Below are 21885 nucleotides of genomic sequence, written 5' to 3'. Positions count from 1 at the left end.
CTGCAGGTACATGGTCTTATTATAAGCACAGTAGGTTTTGCTTCCACAGCTGAGGTTTTCCTAGGATGCAGCTTGTTTGGGTTCACAGGACCAGGCTCTCAAGTGTGAGCCTTCTGCCTCTGCATGAAACCTGCTGCCCTTTTTAAGGAATGCAGGCTTGGTTTCCTTCAGGCAGCCTGAAGCTCTTACAGCATCTGTTCTTCTTACAATGTCTTACTCATCAGAACATATTCACATACCTGGTATATCCTCAGATTTCAGGGATCTCACAAACTCAAGGTGACTAATCATTATATTTGTGTCAATCACCACTAGGATGCTCAAACCAGAACTAAAAGCCCCTAGGGGAAAAGAAGAGAAAAGAAGAGAAAAAAAGAGAAAACAGCAACAATAATCAGTTGTGTGCTCCCTACTCAGACCATCAGTAACTGTAATTACTGGTTGCATCTAGAGAGCAAAGCAGATCCAATCATGGCATACCAGCAGAAATATTTAAATCCTGTTCTGGAAGATCTATCTCCATGCTTGTAAGTTCTCCACAGGTCTGTACTACTGACAAGGCCATCCTCTTCTCCACACGAGCAACGTGCAAGTCTTCAACTATCTGCATCTACAGCAAGAAAATGTGCATGTGTGCAATCCATTGGAAGGAATCACTTAATGATTCTTCCCCAAAAAGATACCTTTGCATTAATGCTGTTAAAACTGCCTCAAAATGATGTCCGAAAAATTTTAAGTCTGCACAGGAAATGTAAAGCCATGAGAACTTCTGCATATGCTCCACTAAAGACATCCAAAATACGGCCTAGAAAGATTTATGACCTTTCTACCTGGTATTCCAAAACTTTGTTGCATTTTTTGTTACACAAACTGCAAGTTTCCTAACAGGCACTTCTTAAAAAAATATGTTTCTCTTCCAACAAAAAAGTTAAGAGGATGGAAAATTAGACAGCTGGAGCATGTGAGCAACTATGAAGGCCCCTTTGTTGTACATGGTAACAGAAAGACACTCGTTATCTCAGACAGCTCCTGATTAGCAGCACTTTAGCAAGTTTGCTTAGTTTTTTAAATAAATGCTCTACATTTCTGGAGTGTAGATCATGAGTCAACAATGCCAAATACTAGGAAAGGTCATGAAATTCTCCAGTTACACAGCCTTGGTGCCCTTGGTCTCTTAAGACAACTCAGAAGTGTTAAATGAAAGCATTACCAACCTCTTGGTCTGTTTCTGCGTTCTGACTGTCTTGAAGGGGTGGAAAGTCTTCAGAGCTCTGTAGGAACAATTAAAAAAACCCTACCAACACCACAAAATACCAAGGAATACTGAGGAACAAGGGATCCCCACATCAGGCGTTTTGAAATACAGCCCTACAGTGTTAAACAAGTTCCTCACTCACCTTTGGGACAGGCACAAGCTTTCTGACCTCACCTCCCTGGTAGGAGTCAGACGTGCACGGGACCTCAACATTCTAGAAACAAGCAGGAACAGAAGTACAACACATATCTTAGAAGGCTTTTTAGAGAACACTGGGTATTCCCAAGTGAATAGGGAACATAAACCACAGTTATTAGCATCTACAGTATAATTTCAATGGGGCTTAGACGCATGGCTTTCTTTTAAATAAATAACTGTGAATTACACAGCAAATTCCATCTGAACATTAACCTCTCACTTTTGCACATTGAAGGCGCTTGACCAGGCTGCCCGAGAGGTTGTGGAGTCTCCATCCTTTGTTCTGGGCAACCAGGTCTGGCTGACCCTGCTCGAGCGAGGGGGCTGGACTGGATGATCTCCAGAGGCGCCTTCCAACCTCAATGACCCCCTGGCTTTGCACATAATAACTCTCTTTGCATACACACAAATGCTCACACCACCGTAACACAAACTGGAATCTCCAAAGATGCTGGGGATTTACACAAGAACAACAGCAAAAAAGCCCCGTGCTCAAGATCCGGCTTGTGTTTGGCTCTGCACCTCAACCTAAGCTTAGAAACAAACCCGTCACACATAAAAGGGAAGTTCTGCAGCACACATACCAATTTAGTCCCAGATCCACCCCAAGGTCTCCTGGCATCACTCTGCCAGCAATGCTCTGTCTGGCAGCAAGTTTTCATTGGTTCAGTTTATTCATTCAAAGAATGAAATAACCGTATCAGCTCAAAACAAAAAATCAGCTGATTTATACCTAAACTGAAGTATTCCACACCCCCAGCAGCAAAGCAAAGCTGTGGAAGCATCTGTGACACAATCCCAACATACAAGACCTTTACTCTTCTGATCTGTTTAACATTTAGCTGAGGAAGACGGTAACAAGGTTTACATTGGGATCAGAAAAATCCACCTAGTTAGCTATGAAACCTGGCTGGATTCTGTAAGACAGTCTGCTGGTATAAATCTGTCTGCCATTGAGAAACCAGCCTGAAACACCTACACAAAGAACTGGGTTCTCATTACCTGCTTAAAGCACAGTGCTGTGGCTTCCAAGTCCCCTTCTTTAGTCCCTGAGTGCCCAGGAGCTTTAGGAGAACCAGCACCATGTTTTCTGCGCTTCCAAGAGTCCCATCGTGGCGGAGTTTCTGATGAGGAGTGTGATGATCTGTGTTTACTCATGTGCCTCTTCTTCACAGCAAAGTCCTTATATTCTTCTTCCTCCTCTTCCTCCCAGAAGCTAGATAATGCTCTTGGCTCCTTTGTGGCAGGTTTATCACCATGCCCAGTCCCTGCATAGCTGTCAGGTGGCTTTTTGGGAATTCTGACATCTTCACTCCGCTTTTTTGAGCCCTCTGCCTTTTTATGTGGTACCTCATACACAGAGGACTTAAACTTTTCTAACATAGTTTGTTCTACTTTTAGCTTGAGTTTGCAGAGTTCAGCTTTCTCTCTCTTTTTCTTCAGTGCCTTGTCCCTCTGAAGTTCAAAGCTGTGCCAGAGCCTTTTCCCTTCTGTTCGATCAGAGCGACTTCTTTCCTTGCTGGCAGTCACCACATCAGGAGTGCGGGTGGTTTTGCCATGTTTGATTTCTTTGGCTTTAAACTGGATCACTATTTTCTTTTGCTTTTCAGTTTGAATTGAAGAACCATCCAGGGTTTTGCTTCTGTTTGGAGATTTTTCCTGGGATCTTCCATCAGCACTGTGGGAAACACTAGAACTTCGGTGTCGCTTCTTCTCTTGCCCATCTTTCTCTGGTTTGGACCTACAGAAACATGAAGGAAGTAATGTAATTTAGCTCAGTTAATGGAAAAGAGCAACAAAAAAGGCACCTGCATTTGATTTAGACAGTTAGAGCTAAGCATTTTTGAGCATCATGCTCTTAAACATGACTTGGAGCAACATCTGTCCTTCAAAATAGTTTGATATAGCATTTATTTGATTTACCTTTCTCCACTGTACAGCCACTTTAGCTTTAAGAAAATGGAGAAAAAGCTTTTTCTGCACTTACTGTTGGTTTGAGAGATACCCTACACAGTCAAGCTTCTTCTTATCACACAGATAAGTTTTAACAGCAGTTCAGTGATAAAGGAGGTGCGTCATCCTAAAAGGTCAGCTTGGTCGCACAGTGCCAAAACACACACAGCTTTCAAACTGTTTATCCTGCACTGACTGGAGAACTTGGAAAGGGAACAATGGATGGGAATATAGTAGCATTCTACAGAAATTGTGAATTATGTGAAAAATTTTTAGGAAACTTTCTTATAAGAGCAGAGAAAATACTCAGTAATTACATTGACTGTACACTAGGTTTAAAATATCCAAAGAAAGACCAGTAAAAACACTGTATTTTATTTGGTAAACAGGTTGAAAATAGTCTTCAGTTCAGCATTAAAGGGTCTATAATTGTTATACTTTTAAGTAGTTCTATTGAATGACAGATTGAGAATTTACCTCTGAAGTTCTGTTTCTCCTTTCACAGTGTGCTTGTAAGATCTTGTGTCTTCAGAGTTCTGAAAGAAAAAAAAAAATTCAGAGGCTTACAGAGGAAACTGCAATTAAAAAAAAGACCTTTGTAAGACAGTGTCACAACTGAGTGGTTTGGCTCCTTAGAGAAACACTGTCAAAGGGTGCCAAGGATGTGCATGCAAAGATAAGGGTGCAAAGGGTTTAGCAGCACTTCATGATTTAATCATGGAGCACTTTAATGCTTACAAAATGATTCAACACGGCCCACTATAACACTGACAACTACAGATCCGAGATAGTAATATTCCTACCATGATCAATTCACAGGCACTCAGGTAAAACCATGTGTCCCACAAGGCAGGTACTTTTTATACACCTCACATTAGACGACTCAGTTTTCCCAAAACCACAGCAGGGTGTAGGAAGTTACAACAGAAAACAGTAACATATGGATTATTTTGGATAAGGAAGCTTCAGACAGTTCATCCTTTCACAAATAATTCACTCCTTCAATAACGGGGGTATGCTGACTCCATGAGGCCATTAGGTCACTGCAGCAGAGATTCTTCCTACCTAGAGAGGCCTTAGCTGGTTTACTTCCACACTAGAGAGCACTTAATGCAAAAATCAGAGGCTTGCAGAAACCAGGGGAGTCCTAAATTAAGGCAGTTTTGAGAACTTCTGCCTGTGGTTGGTTCTGGAGCTGCAATGCAACAGAAAAAGCAGAAGGACAGACAATTCCAAAGGCTCCCCCCGGGGTCACATCCACCTCCCTGCTGTCCCCACCAGCTGGAAGGCAGTGAAGGAGCTCCCTTGGGGTAGGTGGAGCTCATGATGCTGCTGGGACAACTTCTGGTGGTAACAAACCCATTTCCAGCTGCTCAGTTATTAATTTCTCTCTTCAAGGCCTATTCCCCAACAACCATGAGTTTCCATGACATTTTTAATATTTCTTTTCAACCTATCTTCTCCTTTTCTTGAAAATTTTCACTTAATTTAGTCATCACAAGCAAACTTTCTTACTGTTCCTCTTCTCCCAACACTATCAGTTTGGGGTATAAGACACCTCCCACCCATACTGGGATCACACTGGAGGGCACTTGCTACTATTAGAGGTTTCCTTATCTTTTTGCTGTTAAAGCTGTATTCTTCAAACTGGTAGAAGCATTAGCAATGGAAATAAGCTACAGTATGAGGTTTTAAGCCAAGTGTTTACCCTTACTTACAGAAGTAAAATAAAAACAAACAATAAAGCACCTTAGGATAAGTCAATTTAAAAAGACAAATTGAATAATAGTAAGGAATTCAGAGGAAGAAAAAATAGTTATAAATATTTGACTTTGAACAACATTTTCTCTATGATCAAAAAGCATCTAACACGAATAATTCAGTTTATAAGGCCATAATATCATGCTAATTTATTAACACTTGCAAAAAAATTTTGAGAACACAGGTAAAAGCTCTCTTACTTTATATATATATTCTCTGCAAAATCCAGTGGAAAAAAAATCTAGCAAATTTAAGTGTGGATTTATTAAACTACTGCTTTATCAACTATGTATTGCACTTCTGAGAGAAAAAACCTTGTCAGAAGTGGACATAAACAATAAAAAATAATAGGAAGCTACCCACATGTGTGACCAGAAAGATGACAACTCCTGTAGTACCTGCATTTTACAAGTGATTCAGTGAAGACTGACTCACTAGACACAACGATGTACTAGAATATGCTGAGAATTTTGGTCATTAGTTTATGTCTCAGTGGCTAGAAGGAAATATTTGAGAGTCGCTCACCAAAATGCTGTGAAGGACAACTTGTGGTTAATCAGAAAATTAAGATATATGATCCAAGATACAGAACAGTCCAAGAAAACAGCACTGGTTTCAGTACCAGTATTAAACCCAACTTTCCTCAAAGAGAAAGATATGCTAAAATAAAAAAAGTCTCCTATTTTCTGATTCCCACACTACTCACAGCCTCTGGAGAAAAACATCATTAATTATCTGACCAACTCAACCCTCCTGCTGCTCTTTATGACCCTGTCTTTAAATCGGATTCATCCTTCTACCACAAGGCCACTAAACAATTCATGTTTTCTTGAATTTAGGAGACTGAATTAAGATAATAAAAGTAGTAATATTTCTGCTCCTACTTTGTCATCCTGGCCATCCAAACAGTCTTCCTTTCCAGCTAGTTTCTCCAGCTTCTTTTTAGACATCTTCAAATCCTACGACAAAAAGTGTGCTGTCTTTATTACTTGTGTCAAGTTTTTAGGTCCAGATGAGATAAAAATAAATTTTAACTGCATAGAGAAAAATACTTTAATAATCTTCTTTTGTTTTCTCATTACAGAGCCACAGCAGATCTCAACAGGGTTAATTACTCACATCTAAGGGAACGCCTGAGTAGAAAGCACAGCGATTACACCTCCCTAGAGACACTTATTTTGTACCAGCAAACAAACAGAAACAAGCATCCTTTAACACTGAGTCGTATAACCAAGTTTTAAGACCATCGAACATTGGAAGGGGCTGCCCAGGGAGGAGTTGGAGTCCCCATCCGTGACGGTCTCCAAGGAAGGCCTGGACGCGGCACTCAGTGCTCTGAGCTGGCGACAGGGTGGGGATCGGGCATAGCTTGGACTCGATGGGCTTGGAGGGCTTTTCCAACCCAACTGAAGCTGTGTCTCTTGAAGGCAGTCCCGACTATGTGACTGTCGCATTCGCTCCCTCCCGAGGACGGAGGAATTACAGTGACATCCCGCAGCAGCCCCGCCACCCTCCACACAAACCAGCACACACCAACAGGAAGTTCAGGAGAGCTGTGGAAGGCTTCACCCGGAGCTCCCGAGGCGATTCCCCAGATCCCAAGCAGGGGAGCCCGGGAGTGGCTCCGCCCTGAGGCGCGGGCAGCACCGGGCTCTGAGGGAGCCTCTCCACGGAGGGCTGAGGGGCGGCAGCCTCTTCCCTCACTCCCTCCAAGGGGAGAGCCCGGGGCGCTGCCAGCATAGCTCCCCTTCCCTTCCCTTCCTCCCTCCCCACAGGGCACGGTGCGGCGCCGCCTCACCCCGCTCGGCTGCTGCCCCGCGGACCCCGCGACGGCTGCTGGGGCCGGTCGGGCGGCTCGGGCCGTGCCCGGCGCGACTGCCCCGGGCCCGGCGCGGCTCCTCCTCCGCCGCAGTGCGCGCCGGGCCGGCCCGGGTGCGGCTGGGAAGTGTAGGCGGAGCGGGCGGAGCGGGCCGGTCAGCGTGCGGGCTCCACGGCAGCTCCGCGGCGGGAACATGGCAGCGGCAGAGGCGGCGGAGGCTGTGCTGGGGCGGCAGCAGGAGCAGCGGGAGGAAGAGGAGGAGAACCATGGCCATGAAGGCAGCGGCGAGCCGGCGGCGCTCAGTGAGAGCGGGCGGGGATCGGGCGGGCGGGGGAGCCGGGCCCGCCGTGCCAGGGCTGAGGGCGGGCGGGCGCCATGCGGAGCCCGGGCGGGTTTGAATTTACACCCCGGGCAGGTTTGAATTCACACCCCGGGGCCGCTTGCCACCTGGGCCGCGGAGCTCTGGGAGGCGCAGGCTCCCGGTTCTCCCGTTTTCCTGGCGCGGTGCGGGACCACACGTGTTCCCGCGGGGCCTCGCGCCGCTCGAACCCGCGCTCCTGGCGCTTCTTTCTCCCCCAAAGCTAACGATACTCCGTCTTTGGTTATTTGTTATTCCGCGGGGTCCTGTGAGGAGCCCGGGGTGCGGTGTGGGCGCAGTATTTTAAACCAAAACGTGTTTGCGCCATGTGCTCAAGGATAACCCTGCTGAAGCAGGGAGGTTGGACCACCGTGGTCCTTCAGACCTGACCCGCTCTTGGGATTCTGTAAACTGGTTTTGCTGAATTTCCAGCCCCCCAAGTGAGCCCTTGCTGCCACAGCCTTACAGTTCGAGTGAACTGACTCTTCTAATTAATTCTTTTTTCCGTTGAGTATACTTCAGGCTCTCTGAAGCGTTATTCTGTTTGTGTGTAATCAGTGATTCCTGGTGGGCATTTAAAATATCCTGAGGTCTCGGTTCGGTAGGAACCTGCTTTTCTTCATCATTCAGTGTGAAAGTTTACCTCTCTCCATGTGCATTTACATATTAACTGGTTTTTTACATATATGCGAATTATAATTTTCAACCATTTTTATCTCTTCACGTGCTCTGAAGATGCAGTCTGTCCAGCTCTGCTGGTTTTTTGTCACTGCTGTGCTCTAACTGCATTTTTATAACTGTTTCCACTTTTCTCGCAGCTAACCAATAGGTATTAGGGATTTCTTACCAAACATCTTTTTACTTACTCGTTTTCTTTCTATATTAATAAAGCATGTAGAAACTATCACTAGGAATCTTACAACATTTTAATGGAGCACTAGGCTCCATGCAAGTCTTTCTTAGGTGAGTTGTCAGCTTGAAACAGGTCTGTGAGAAACACAGCAACAATCTCTGCATAGACAATGCACCTCCTGATACATTGTAAGGTAGGTAGAAGTTTTACTCTGTGCTTCTGTTCCTTCAGTTTCTTGAGACCCTGTCTTGAGGTATTCCTTCCATTTCCTCTTTCTGTTTTATTTTCATAATAACAGATATTTGTACCCAACAGCGATGTTTAAAAGAAAACAAAAAAAGTAGCCCAGGAGAATCTGAAGAACTGCTGTAAGATCTTTCCAGCCTGTCTTAAGTTCTGGTCAGGAGTAGGTGGGCAGGGAAGACCAGCAAAATCAGAGAATCATTGAATGGCTTTGGTTGGAAGGGATCTTAAAGCCCATCCCGTTCCAGCCCCTGCCATAGGCAGGAACACCTTCCACTATCCCAGGCGGCTCCATGCCCCATCCAGAGAGCAGCCATACATTCCTGGATCCTCTAAAAATAACTTCCGATACAAACCAGTTTGTAGCTCCGTGTTTTCTCCATGTGGTGCATCCCAGTTGCTGTGTTAGGATAGACAGCACGTGGTTGCCTTTTGTGCTCTCTCTGCACTTCTTGTCTGTCCCATCCTTGGCCTGCTCTGTTGCTTCTCAGTAGTTGCAAATCGATGTCAGGGCTTTGTTATTTCTTGTTACCCGTGGTTGAAACTTCCCTAGTCCCACCCTGTCCCTTGGAATCTTGCTGGGAGCAGGGCAGTATTGATAGATACACGTGGCTTCCTGAATCCTTTCCTAGTGCTTCCTAATGTCCCTTGGAGAGGGGTTGGACCACATCTTCTGGGGATTTCTTCCCGGGTTTGACTTGGGCACTTGACTATTCTCATCATTTTATTGCCCCATCTCTCAACCTCTTTAAGTGCTTGAAATTCTTCACCAGGCTCATCTGGAACTGCCCCAGGAAGTCATTCATTTGCAAATGCTGATGGCGCCAGCACTTAACCTCATCACTGCCTCTGCTGATAGCAAATTCCTGCCTTAGTCCCTTCTTTCATATTGGTTGAATCATGAACTGTTCTAAATTTTCCTAGCCAATAGAAAATTGTCAGGAGAATTTGGAGTTCCTCCTTGCCTGCTTTGCCTTGCTTCACTGCATCCTGCCAGAAAATAACATGTAAATGTTATTTTATTAAAATAAATATTAAAATAATGTGTAATCTGATACTGATACGTGAATATTCATTTCAGCTGTCCAGGATGGCATTATTCCATAGTGGTTTCCAAGGATGATTGGAGTGATAATTCATCTCATACTATTCTCCTACATAATTTGTTTTTCCTCCTTCACGCTTGTAGTCAGCACTGGATTATTGGAAACAAATGAACATGTTTGTACAGTTCAATTTCATCAACAGCACTTTCACTGGGTTTTTGTTTGGTTTTAAGATGGTGTGGTGGTCTCTGAAAAACTGAAAAGCAACAACCTGGATGTGAAAATTACTGAGTCAGAATTGGAAGTTGAAGAAAAAGGAGCGGAGGAAGAACGCCCAAGGGAATCTGATAGCAACATTTTGGATGTATCATCTGATTATCCAAGAGGTTTGCTAATAAACGCTTAATATTTGTGTCATGTTCTTGAGGAAAGGTAGAAGTAGGGAGGAAAGGTAAAGGGAATGTGTGAACTCTCATTTTAAAACTCACCTCTGTATCCTGAGCACGTGGATCAGTTGCTTTGTCTTGCATAAGAAAACCTGAAGATTAATCCTGTAAAAACATTGTAAAGGTTAAAGGTGCTACAGAGTCTGTGTTACAGTGAAGTGGGATGTACTGTGTGCTGGAATCAGTAAAGCAGATTTGAACCTAAATTTTTTGGTCTTGGCAAATTCTGACTGATAAGTTGAAAAATCAGGTGGTAGATTTGAAGGTTAAACTGTTTACTAGGGGAAAGAAAAAAAAAATGGTAGAACTTAATGTATCCTGGCTCCATAGTGAATAATTGTTCTTAAATTTGGTCCACTTTTAGTTGATATTTAGTTTTGCCAGTCAGTTCATAGGATGTTTTTGTACTGCTTTCTTGTATGATTTGCATTCACTAACAATGCTGAGCAGTAAAACCAGGTGTAAAGGGAATGTGACTTGATCTTTTCAGCTGTTTTTTTTCGAATGAGGGCCTTTCCAATCTGAGAAAGTTTGTGTGTCAGTATTAAAAAGAAGTAGGAATCTATGAAAATATATGGATCTTATTAAACAGCCATTCTGGGGATAATTTTTGCAGTCATTCCTGCTGCCATGGAAGTAAAAGGACAAAAACAAGTATTCCAGTTGTTACTACAGTAATTCCCTAACAGTGCTAGATTTGAAATGATGCATAGAAAAGTAGCAGTAAACTAAAAGCAGCTTTTAAACTAAGAATGTCCAACTTCTAAATATTTCTGGGATTTTTTTTAGACAAACATATTTCAATTCAGAGACACCTTGCTGATCTAGAGAAACTGGCTGACCTGAGAGAAGGTGAGTTTTCCGCAGCAGTGTTGCAGAACGCAGATCTTCGTGTTACATTTTCCTTTAGACTTTATCTTTAACACACTACATATATTTAGGATATTTAAAGACTAGAGGTTTTGTAAAAAAAGGGCTTTAATGATTTATTCTCTTATTCTGCTAAATTCTGCCTGAGAGGTTGTTTGATATTCAGCTAGTTTTTATTTAAGTACTTCAAGGGTTTCAAGACCTTTGTTACACAACCTTGCCTTTGCTTTTTGTGTCTCACATGCAGGATTTTCAAGAATTTTTTATTTTATATTTTTCAAAATTATTTGATACAGGGTATATTGTCTTTTTTTGCAGCTTAAAGAGATATCAGCTGTTTGTTTTATCCAGAAGATCCAGGAGTTGGAACAACAAAGTCTTTTTCTAACCTCCTAATTTGTGCGGGTTTTGGCTTGCTGTTTTTTTTTTTTTTAGCATTTCAAGTCTCTGCATGTCATCGGTAAAGTTCTGTTGTTCCTCAGTACTTTTCAGAAGTTTCATTAGCCACATGTTTGCTGGAGTGAAAAATACTAGAAACCAAAACCCAAAGGTAGTAGAAGTTAATGATTTTTAAAGTTGTGGTGATTTTGGTCTACATTCTATGGAGCAGAAAGAGGCAACCCATTAATTTTAAGTTTGTACATGAAACAAATGAATGTTCCCTGAGGATTTAATCGCTAACTCATGTCGATTTTACCTTCAGCCTTTTTTATCTTGGCCTGCATCTCAGCTAACACGAGTGGTAACTGCATTTCATGTTTCTCATAGGTTTTAATTGTATTTTCAGATGAAAAGAAACCTTGTCCGTTGTGTCCTGAGGAGAAATTCAAAGCTTGCTATAGCCACAAACTCCATCGTCACCTGCAGAATTTGCACTGGAAAGTTTCTGTTGAATTTGAAGGTAATAGCAATTGCGTTTGAATAGTAAATACTAGAAGAAATTGTAGGCATGTTCTGTGTTTCATCTTTCGAAATTCCTCTTGATTTAAGCATTTGGTTACCAGCTCTGAATTAGAACCATATTTTGACAGAACGAATTTTGAGGTGAGATGTAAAATGTAAATGTGAAATAACTGTATTCTTCTCCAGCCAAAATGGTTACAATTGTGCATTCTCTCTTTAGAAAAACACCAACAATTCCTTGGCATGTCATGAAAATTACCATAAAATTGAATATGTGTGTAATGACAACTGCTTCAATAAAAGTTTTAGTTATATATTAATAATAATCAGACACACACGTGGTCAATTTTGGTGCATCATAAAGATTCCATGGGTTCCGATAAACATTTGAAGTATTTATGTAGTATCAGTATTTAGTAGCTTTAATTGTTTTTTAATAAACTCTGTGATATGCTTATAAGATGCATTAAAATCCCTGCAAGAAGTTTAGGAGGGAAAAGAAACCAGTGTGTTTTTTTAAAAATCCAAGTGTACAGGTTTTTGGGAAATAAAGTGACTGTTTAGAGGATGGGGAAGATAAAGTTAGACTATAAATGTTCCAACTGGAGTATCAGGTATCTCATTTTGGTTTCCTTTAACTGGAATGTATGTTTTATAGGAGTCCTCACACAAGTCTTTTAGCCAGGTAACAATATTTTTGTGAAAGACTCACAAGTACTCTTGAACTGGAGACTTGGTGTAGCTTTGTAGGATGCTGAGAGACTTATTTTAGGAAATTGTAGATTCTGTGCATTTTAAAATTACCCTGTGAAGAGAGAATGTACCAGATAATTGGTGACGTTTTCTTATTGCTGTCTTGTGAAATCTGAAGTGAGAGCACGTGGTGCAGGCCGCAGCCAGGCCATTCATTTACAGTTCTGGAATGGGATTTGTTTTCCAGGGTACAGAATGTGCATCTGTCACTTATCCTGTCGGCCAGTAAAACCCAACCTTGTTGGAGACCAGGTAAAAATGCTGAACCACAGAAATTCTTGTTACTGTACAAAGTGGGGGAACTGGGTGACTGAGGGGAACTTTTGAGATCTGCTTAGTCACCAAATACATCTTGCTCCTCTGCGTGTGATGCCAAAAGCTTGTTAGTCCGGGGTGTGTGATAGAACCCTTGGGTAGCTGAATGTGGTTGTACCTCTCTTGTTGTGGGGGGGCAGCTGCCTAGATCAGCTCTGGCTGTAGATTCCAGATATTTCGAGTGCTCTAGATGTAACTGACAGATGACTTCTCATCTCCCTGTGTTCAGTTCTACTTTGACCGTGTTTTATGTATTCTGAAACTACGTAAAAGACTCTATTTGACAGACATTGGCAAAGATGGGAGCTCATTACCACTGTATCATCTGCTCGGCGACTATCATACGAAGAACTGACATGATAGGTCACATCAATCGCCACGTGAATAAAGGAGAGACTGAGTCAAGGTTTATCACAGGTGGGCTCTGACTGACAGGAAACATCCAGTCTTCTTCTGTCATGTACCACGTGCAGTGACTGTGATAAGGGGTGGGAGACATGGGAAAAATTCAGAAACAGAGTTAGCTTTTCTAATGACAAATCTGCCCTTAGTATTTCAGGACTTTTGTTTCATCAGAGGTGTAGCAGAGTTGTGTTTTAGGTTTGCATTGACCAGTTCCTGTGTTCTTATTGATAACTAGTACTCCCCTCACCCTTAATGTTGTAAGTACCAGCTTGTGTGTGTGTCCAAAAGATTGAGGGATGTGGCATCCACAGAACAAAAAGTCTGAAGTACATCTTTCTGCAATGTAAAAATCCTTTGCTTTTTATCCAGAATTACAACCCTACCTGACTTTCTCCAGAATGAGACTTAGATTTCTAAACTTGTTTAAACTAGGTTAAAAACATTTTAAATAATGGGAATGCCAGTAGTTTGATGCCTGGGCATCAAACATGCAGTTTGCATGTCTGAAAAGTGATAGTAGTACCATATTCCACATCTCTGTAGAGTTTGTGTTGCAAAATACATTGATCTCTGTGTGCTTCCCTTCAGAGCTGTGAGTAAAGAATGGCCCCTTTAGCATTTTTTAACAAAATGCATGAGGCAGTTTTTCCTCATGAGAAGAGAGAGGAGAAATCCGGAGGTTTTGTGCTCTGTAGGCACTTGGCAGCTCTTGGGGGCCCTGAAGGTGGAGCAGATACACCCATGTGTGCGTTTGAAAGCCCTGAGAGAGAGGCAGGGTGAGCACTAGAAGATACCCAGTTGATACAAATTTTTCCTGGTTGTTCCTAGGTACATTTTAGACTGGGGATGAATTGCTCAGAGGAATGGCAGCCTGTGTTTACAGCTGTCAGATCTGAAAGCTTGTTTTTCCACAGAAATTCAGGTTTACACAGAAACTTCGTTTACACAGAACTCAGGTGCTGGAATTGTCCATGTACTTGTGCTGTTTATACACATCTCATGGGGCTGTTTGATAACTTAGATTAGATCAATTATTTTTGCAGTTCATGGATACACATTCAGGACTATGTTAACAGGGTTTTAATTAACTAGCAATGTATTATGTTTAAACATGCAAAACAAATGTGCTAAGCCTCGGGCATGGGGGCTGGCTTTCTTAAACTGGAGGGGATACATAAGAGCCCAGCTGAGAAACAAATTTGATGTTTTATTAGAAGAAAATTGTGGTAGAGCGTGATCCTTATCTGCCACTTTTGAGATTAGAAGATAAATTGTTGCCTGCTTCCCCCCTCATCCTTGTTAACTGGTCCATGTGCTGGCTGGATTGCAGCATAACCCAGACTTCTTGCTTTATGGGAGCAGTTTTTCAGTGTAATTTACCAAATGTGTTAATATTAATTTCAGTTCTCACTGATTCTTTCCTTCCACCTCAATGACTTGTTTCAGTTCGTGCTCCCAAGTCGTCTTACGAAGTGGTGAAAGAGTCAGCCACAGATGTGCAGGTTCTTCCCAACCACTCCACGCCCCAGAAAACAGATTCCTATTTTAATCCTAAAATGAAACTCAACAGGTGAGAGAGCAGGGAGTGGGAGGATGCACCAGAGGGGTGGGGAGTTTGCAGTGAAAAATATGTGTTCTGAAAAACAACCCTGCGAAACTTCTGTTCAGAGGGCAGGAGAAAGGAGTTTCTCATCAGAAAACTCTTCTTGACAAATAATATTTATACCAAAGAATGCTATATGTGAAATACTGTCATTTCTGAAGCAATTAAGTATTTTTCTGTAAGTAGTAGATTTTACCTTAAGAATATGCTGCTGCAGAATTCAACTTTTCAGCATAGCTGAGGTTTTTGATTTACAGTTCTTCCCTGTAAAAGGTGGAATTTACTGAAAATATTCGTGTTGTGTTAAAGGGAAATAAATACGGAAAATGAAGTAAAAATGTTCTCTCGACTTACAGACTGTGGCCATTCTTTATCTTCCAGGCAGTTGATATTCTGTGCACTGGCTGTGCTTGCTGGGGAGCGCAAACCCATTGAATGTTTGGATGCTTTTGGTGCCACTGGTAAAGTCCATTTCTTTAATATTTTACTTAATATCCTATAGGAGGAAGCTGCAGAAATTTATAACTGACATCATATACTCAAAAATAACATGAGGTACACAATACTTTTCTTCCTTAGGCAGGGAGTCGTGAGCTTCTGTACAAAAAACCAGCTGTCCAAAGCTGTATTAAGGCTTTTAAAAAGGCTGTAAATAATATTAAAGTTCGGGGGTCTTCTTAAAATCAGTTGTCTTAATGTTCATGAATTCTGTTTTTCCTCAGGTATCATGGGATTGCAGTGGGCAAAGCATCTCAGAAGTTCTGTGAAAGTTACAATTAATGATTGTAATGAAAATTCTGTGACAATGATTAAGGAGAATTGTCATTTAAACAAAATGAAGGTGAAACTGAACATTAAGGAAGAAGACAATGATGAAACTGTGGGAGATGGAGAAGAAAATAGTGACACCATTGAGGTGACAAAAATGGATGCCAATGTTATCATGCATTTGAGATCATTTGATTTTATGTAAGTGTTTATGTTTCTGTCAAAATTTTCTGGTGTGGTAATGACACACCCCACCCCACTTCCCCAGGATATGATTATACGGAGAAATTGGAATGATAAAAGAATCAACTGGCAGTCACTTGAAATGTAATTTTGTTGTCCCAGAAATGGTGTGGGGACAGAACTTTAATCTTAAATGTTTTAGAAAGTGCAGGAAAAATACTGGTCTTTCTGACATCCAGAATGGATTATAAATATACATAAAAAATTTAAGACAGGCTGGGGTTTTTTATAACTTCATTGTCTGTTTGCTGAAGGGAAATACCAAATCAGTTTTGGGTTATTTTAAAACTTCTTTTAGTTTAAAATTCATACCTTTGCCTGCTGTTTATTGCATCTCTTGTTTTTATCTACTCTGCAGCATATTAACTTTGAATTAAAGCAGGCTGATTCTTCCAGATTGGGTATATAGATGCATACATTCAAACCCTATACAGACATCAGAATAAGGGATGGGATTTTTTTGTATTGTAAATGATTAACATCCAGATCTAAGCAGTGCTGGAAGTTTTAGTCCTGTTCCTTCTTTCTGTTTTAAGTGTGATCATAGGTGAAGGTTATAAAACAGTGTTTTCCTCAGTGTAAAGCTAGACTCTGGAGCATTTATGGACACTCAGTGGTACTTCCTTTCTTTTCAGCCATTTGGACCCCTTTGGAACTTCTGTGAATTACCTGGACTCTGCCTTTAGAAATGTGAGGAACCTTGGGATTGTGTCGTTGACATCCACAGACATCAGCTCCCTGTATGCGAAGGCTCAACATGTGGCCCTGCGTCACTATGGCTGCAATATTGTCAGAACAGAGTACTACAAGGAGCTGGCAGCCAGGACTGTAATTGCTGCTGTGACAAGGTACTGCTAAACCAGCTCCAATTAGGGTAAAAAATTATTAGGTAATTATTAGAAATAATTAGTGACTGGGTGAGGTAAAAATGCATCAGTGGGGGGAGGGGGGGAATGGTGACATGAAAAAAAAGAATACCCAGACTTGCGAACTCTTCTATTTCTCTATCAATTTTGCCATTTTAGAGCTCCATGAGACTTTATAAATACAAATTAAACTGCTTGAATGGCTTCTAGCTAAGCATTTCAGTTAGACTTGCTTCAATGGAACTTGATGTTCACCGCAGATCCTCATACTTGAGGTTCAAAAGATGGATGTGATTACTGACTTGTGAAATTAATTATTTGCATGTGGATACTCTCAGTAAACTCAGTCTGTGAAATAAATGAACACAGAAGACCTAGTGGGAGAAAAAAGGTACAGGCAAGAGGATGGGACCACTGCTTGGAAAAGATGAGGAGGAAATGAAATCACCAAGTTTTGAGAATGCCAGAGCACAAATGCTGACCTGAACATGTGTAGATTTCCCTTGTCCTCTCCCTGCACGTGTGATGCTGCAGGTGGCAGACCAGTATTTCTAGCTGTGATAAAAGGAAGTAAAATTAGATTTGCTTGGCCTATCAGGAAGGACACAAAATGAGGCACTTCAGGAAGAAGACTTCCTCCTGATCTCTCAAATCTTCAGTACCTCTCTGTAGGAAGTGGATGAACTCAAGAACCGTGCTGCAGGTTCAGGTGTCCATGGCAGTGTTTTCCTGCTGAATTCTGTACAATTTGGGTTTTGTGTGTGTTTCTCCCCCCAGAGCTGCAGCTCGCTGTAACAAAGGCATTGAAGTGCTGCTGGCAGTAGCTCTGGAACACTTTGTTCTGGTGGTGGTCAGAGTTTTACGGGGCCCGACCCCTGCGGATGACTCGGCAAAGAAGGTCCGATACCTCATCCACTGCCAGTGGTGTGAAGAGAGGGTTTTCCAGAAAGAGGGCAATATGGTGGAAGGTAAACGGCTTTTCTTTTGCACTTTGTCTCTCTGTTCTGTGCCTTGTTTATATTTACATCCCATTAGTAACAATTCCCTTGTATGTAACAATGAGTAGTTTGTGTGAGGTAGAGAGGGCACTGTGCTTCATGGCCTTGGGCTAGATCAGTTGTCTGCATGGATTTTCCTGTAAATGGACCGGATTTGTGGCACAGATTGCTCAGGTTGTGGCTGCCCCTGGATTCCTGGAGGTGTCCAAGGCCAGGTTAGATGGGGCTTGGAGCAGCCTGGGCTAGTGGAAGGTGTCCCTGCCCATGGCAGGGGGTGGCGCTGGATGAGCTTTAAGGTCCCTTCCAACCCAAACCATTCTGAGATTTGTTTCTACACAGGACATCCTCCCAGCCAGCTGGAGCTGCTGGAGCTGCCAGGATGCCTGGTATGTCCATGGGTCTGCCACTTCAGGAAAAGCCCTAAGGAGTGGAGTAGCCTTTGATACCACTGGATTCCTCCAGAGAGCAGCAGCTTGATAGCTTTTGGTGTCAGATTGCTTTTGTGCTGTTCAGTTCAGTTCCTTAAAATGCAGTGGACTGAGCAGTCTGGCTTTCCTGTGCTGTTGTTACTGGGCTGTCTCCACACGCCCGTTAGCAGAGGCAGGAGACAAAAATTGCACTCCTGAAGATGGTGGTTTGAATGAATATAAACCCTAAAACCTTGTTTCCAAGTTAGAGGCTCTTGGATAGCTCACTGCCAACTCATGGTGTCTTTGCCCTGCTCAGAGTCAGGTGCACGAGCACACAATGAGCCTGGTATTAAAAGTTGTTAAAAATCAAATAAAAGTTTTAAGGATGGGAATGAGTAGCTGAGTACAGTGTTATGGTAGAGATCTTAATTAGTAAATGAATTTTGCTTAATGCCTTAATTGCGCAGGGCTTACAAGACTCGTAGGTGGACTGTGTTTTGCAGATGTAACTGGCTGATGTTTCAGATTTTTTTGTTGGTACTTACTGTTAACCTGGACAGCTGCTTATGTAAGGGTAGGAAGGCAAATATTTTCCTTGTTACTTGAAAGAAACATCGAGAAGTTCTGTTGCTTTTTTTTTCTTCTGTGTTTTTATACTGATTAAAGATCAAGTCATCAATCAATAAATCTCGCCATGAACTGCTTGGCAGAAGTGCAAATGGTGTCACACTTCTGCTGTTGCCCTTCTAAATACCTCACTGAAGTGAGCTCCCACTGCATCTCTTGTCTCTGCAGTAACACAGGCATGGCTGGCTATTTTCAATCAATTTAAATGCTGTTTTTCTGCTGCAGAAAACCCTTACCAGCAGCTGCCCTGTGACTGCCACGGCAGCATGCCTGGGAAGACAGCAGTGCTTCTTGGTCCACTCTGGTAAGTCCACATCACAGGACACATTGGGAGGGTAACTCTGGGTCCAGGAGCTCTGAAGCTCATCTGTTCATACCATAACAACTTATATTTTAGCACTACAGAAGGAGGTACAGCAATCAGGAGCAGTTCAGGAAACTGAGTGTGGATTTGAATTTAGTGGGGTATTCAGTTTTTCCTTTCGTTCAAACCAGTTAATAAGTAGTAACACATTTTAAATTTCACATTCAGTGCACTTACGGAATATGTCCTGCACAGGAGAACCTGCCTCTGTGTTCCTCTATTCCTCAAATATTAACTCTTGTTACTCCATACTTGTGGTGAATTTATTAAATAAATCATTACATGTGCTGATGGTAATAAATACTATACTGCTTGTTAATTAATATTTGTAGAAACAAGAATAAATATTTTTAAAGTCTTTTAGCCATTTCAGATCAGTATTAAAAATGGTTGGCAATCAACAGTACCTTTCTTGTGGGGATTGAATGACTTTCTCAACATCTTAGGGCAGAAATAAAATGACTGTTCTTGAGATCTTGACTTTTGTTTTTTTTAAACATGACCAGTGTTGCTGTCATTGAAAAAAAATCATTTCAGTGTAACATAATTGCTAATCAATTTGGACAAGAGAATTCTGGAGCAGCTTTCACTCAGAAGCCTTAACTTTTGACTTCTCTTGCATTTCATAGGTCAGGAGCGCTCTTCAACACTGGATTCCTCAGGAGGATGCTGCTGGAGGCTGTGCAGTACGGCTTGGATGAAGCTCAGCCACTTCTGAAGACATTAGTTTGTGAAGCAGAGTGCACAACTCTCAAACATTTTTCTACCCACAGTCCTGGTGATGAGAACAAACAAGGTAAGAAAACAGGCAGCCTGTTCACACAGACTGGCTTTGTGGTGATTTTTAGAGATGCTGATCTGTGATAACTTAATTAACAGCAGTGTATCCCTAGAGGTGAATGCATTATTGAATAATTTAATTATTTCCTTCTGTGTAATTAAAGCATTTTGCCACTTTATGGTAGAAATAATTTTGCCTTTTAATTGTATTCTAGAAGAGTGTGGCGTATATATTAAAACACCAAATACTTCTGCAGAATCCTACTTGGTACATGGTAAGTGGAGCATTTAGGTGTAGCTTGTTTTATATTTAACAATATTGCACTCAGGAGTGTTTTCCCACCCAATACTGGTTTTATTTCATCTTTATCCAGAATCATATTTATTGGTAAAAGCAGAATGCCAAATACTCCATGAAGGCCACTTTAATTTACTTCTTACTACTGAAAATGGCCTGTTGATTAAATTCAGGCCAGATTTTACCTCTGCAAACACCAGCTTACAAAAGCAGGCACACAGCTGAAGTTGCTCTGTGGCTTTGTTTTCGTGCATGCTGTCTGAGGCTTTGCTGGCATTTTTGGGGTGCCCCTGAGTACTGAGTGGTTTCTGTGTCCTCGTTGTGATGGCAGGGAAGAGGAAAAGCGAGGAGGTGCTGCGCAGCGCGGCGAAGCGGCAGCGAGCCGAGCACAGTGCCGAGCACCCCCCGTTCTATTACAACATCCACCGGCACAGCATCAAGGGCATGAACATGCCAAAGTAAGTGTGGGTTCACCCTCCAGCCTGGTCTGACGCTGACTCTCAGATTGTACTGAGTCAGCCCTGTCAGCACCAAGTCTGTTCTAAACGCAGGGGTTTGGTTTTGCTGCATTTCTTCCCAGGTTAAATAAGTTCCTGAACTATCTGTCGGAGGCTGGATACCGTGTGAGCCGAACCCACTTCGACCCCATGGGAGTCCGCACCAATGCGCCCCTGGTGCAGTTCAAGACTGTTCTCATGAAGTACAGCACTCCCACCTACGTGGGGGTACAGGCAGAAGGCCCTGTGCACCTCCCTGGAGAGATCCAGGTGGGAGAAGAGGTTCCAGCTGCTGCAGAGATCAAGGTGGAGGAGGCTGAGTTAGCGGAAGATGGTAAATCCGGAGTCACCGCCGCCATGTTCACACAGTCATACCCCACTCACTGTGCTGCTGATTAATGCCGATGGGTTTGTTCATCAGGATGTTACAGACTTTCAGCATGCCCTGTTCCAGTAAGCCACTCCTTCCTCCCAAGCTGGCATTTGACCATTTGAGCTGCCTGTTGTACTTTGAAGGGATGGTTTAGACTTAGGTAGCAGAACTTAGCCCTGATCCTGGCATGGCTGTGGTCACGGAACTGGCACTGTGGGAAGGCTGTGGAATTAACTGCTTTTTATGCTCACCTCCCTTTCACACTGAGGCATGGAGGCTGCTTCCTAGTCTGTCCAAGCCTTACTGTCAGCGCAGCATCCAGGAGGGGGGACAGGGCCAAAAGTGCTCAGTGTTTTGAAATATGAGATTATTGTGAAACATATTCATATTCCTAAAATGCATCATTCCTAAAACCTGGCCAGCTATGATCCAGAGAGAGGGCATGTTAAGGTAAGAAAATAGTACAGGATAAAATGCCTTGAGTTGAAGCCAGGCAGTCCTGCCTGGGTGCAGCTGTAGCTCCAGGTTGCACGTGTAACTCTGCATTCAGGTCTGTTTCCAGGGTTCTCTCTCCAGGCAGGAGCTGATCCTGGGAGAACAGGAAGGAGCGGTGACACGGCTGTTACCGAACTTCAGTTTGTAACCGAACCTTAGTGAGTTGTGTAGTCACTCTAGGTAGTTGTTTGCTCAGAGCTTACAGTGGTTGTGTGCTGCAGAAAGGTAACAGGGACAAGGGACCACAATGGACGTTCAGGTGAAGTTAGGTGGCAAGTTGTCAATGGTAACTCTGAGCTAAGACCTCTTCTGTGAACGAGCAAAGCTGCCAGGTGTTGGCAGTTCTGGTTTCCTTAAATACATGGCAGCATTCCAGCCAAACAAG

The 21885-nt window shown here is 42.5% G+C and overlaps 2 protein-coding genes across 6 annotated transcripts in view; one reads left to right on the top strand and one right to left on the bottom strand.

Annotated features, from left to right (window-relative positions):
• Positions 1 to 7181, bottom strand: part of SWT1 (SWT1 RNA endoribonuclease homolog) — a 26635-nt gene extending 19454 nt beyond the window's left edge. For 3 of the 5 annotated variants that reach the window (XM_042033839.1, XM_042033841.1, XM_042033843.1), the window contains exons 1-8: positions 6966 to 7181; positions 6052 to 6126; positions 3884 to 3942; positions 2456 to 3194; positions 1398 to 1469; positions 1215 to 1271; positions 481 to 610; positions 240 to 341 (exon numbers count right to left, since the gene is read on the bottom strand). In XM_042033839.1, coding sequence (XP_041889773.1) covers positions 240 to 341; positions 481 to 610; positions 1215 to 1271; positions 1398 to 1469; positions 2456 to 3194; positions 3884 to 3942; positions 6052 to 6126; positions 6966 to 7181 — 1450 coding nt within the window. Of the gene's footprint in view, positions 1 to 239; positions 342 to 480; positions 611 to 1214; positions 1272 to 1397; positions 1470 to 2455; positions 3195 to 3883; positions 3943 to 6051; positions 6127 to 6700; positions 6933 to 6965 lie in introns of those variants that run through there. The other 2 variants (XM_042033840.1, XM_042033842.1) reach the window with 2 other exon arrangements.
• Positions 7180 to 21885, top strand: TRMT1L (tRNA methyltransferase 1 like). The gene is made up of 16 exons (XM_042033849.1): positions 7180 to 7288; positions 9720 to 9872; positions 10722 to 10784; positions 11590 to 11703; positions 12646 to 12710; positions 13061 to 13190; positions 14625 to 14748; positions 15163 to 15242; positions 15504 to 15750; positions 16428 to 16640; positions 17436 to 17626; positions 18919 to 18997; positions 19687 to 19853; positions 20053 to 20112; positions 20467 to 20593; positions 20716 to 21885. The coding sequence occupies exons 1-16, from the start codon at positions 7180 to 7182 to the stop codon at positions 21029 to 21031; spliced, it is 2238 nt and encodes a 745-aa protein (XP_041889783.1). The 3' UTR covers positions 21032 to 21885.

The sequence above is a fragment of the Corvus kubaryi genome, unplaced genomic scaffold (genome assembly GCF_017639235.1).
Source record: "Corvus kubaryi isolate FWS band 111438036 unplaced genomic scaffold, C.kubaryi_AGA036_p1.0 37361, whole genome shotgun sequence".
Lineage (NCBI taxonomy): Eukaryota > Metazoa > Chordata > Aves > Passeriformes > Corvidae > Corvus > Corvus kubaryi.
The sequence above is the reverse complement of the archived record's forward strand: the minus strand, read 5'-3'. Positions and strand labels throughout refer to the sequence as shown.

Excerpts from the sequence above, each read along its gene's own strand:
- TRMT1L (XM_042033849.1), top strand. The coding sequence starts at position 7,180 with ATGGCAGCGGCAGAGGCGGCGGAGGCTGTGCTGGGGCGGCAGCAGGAG. Across the intron at positions 7,289-9,719 it reads CGGCGAGCCGGCGGCGCTCA|ATGGTGTGGTGGTCTCTGAA; the intron begins GTGAGAGCGGGC and ends TTTGGTTTTAAG. Across the intron at positions 19,854-20,052 it reads TGGTGATGAGAACAAACAAG|AAGAGTGTGGCGTATATATT; the intron begins GTAAGAAAACAG and ends ATTGTATTCTAG.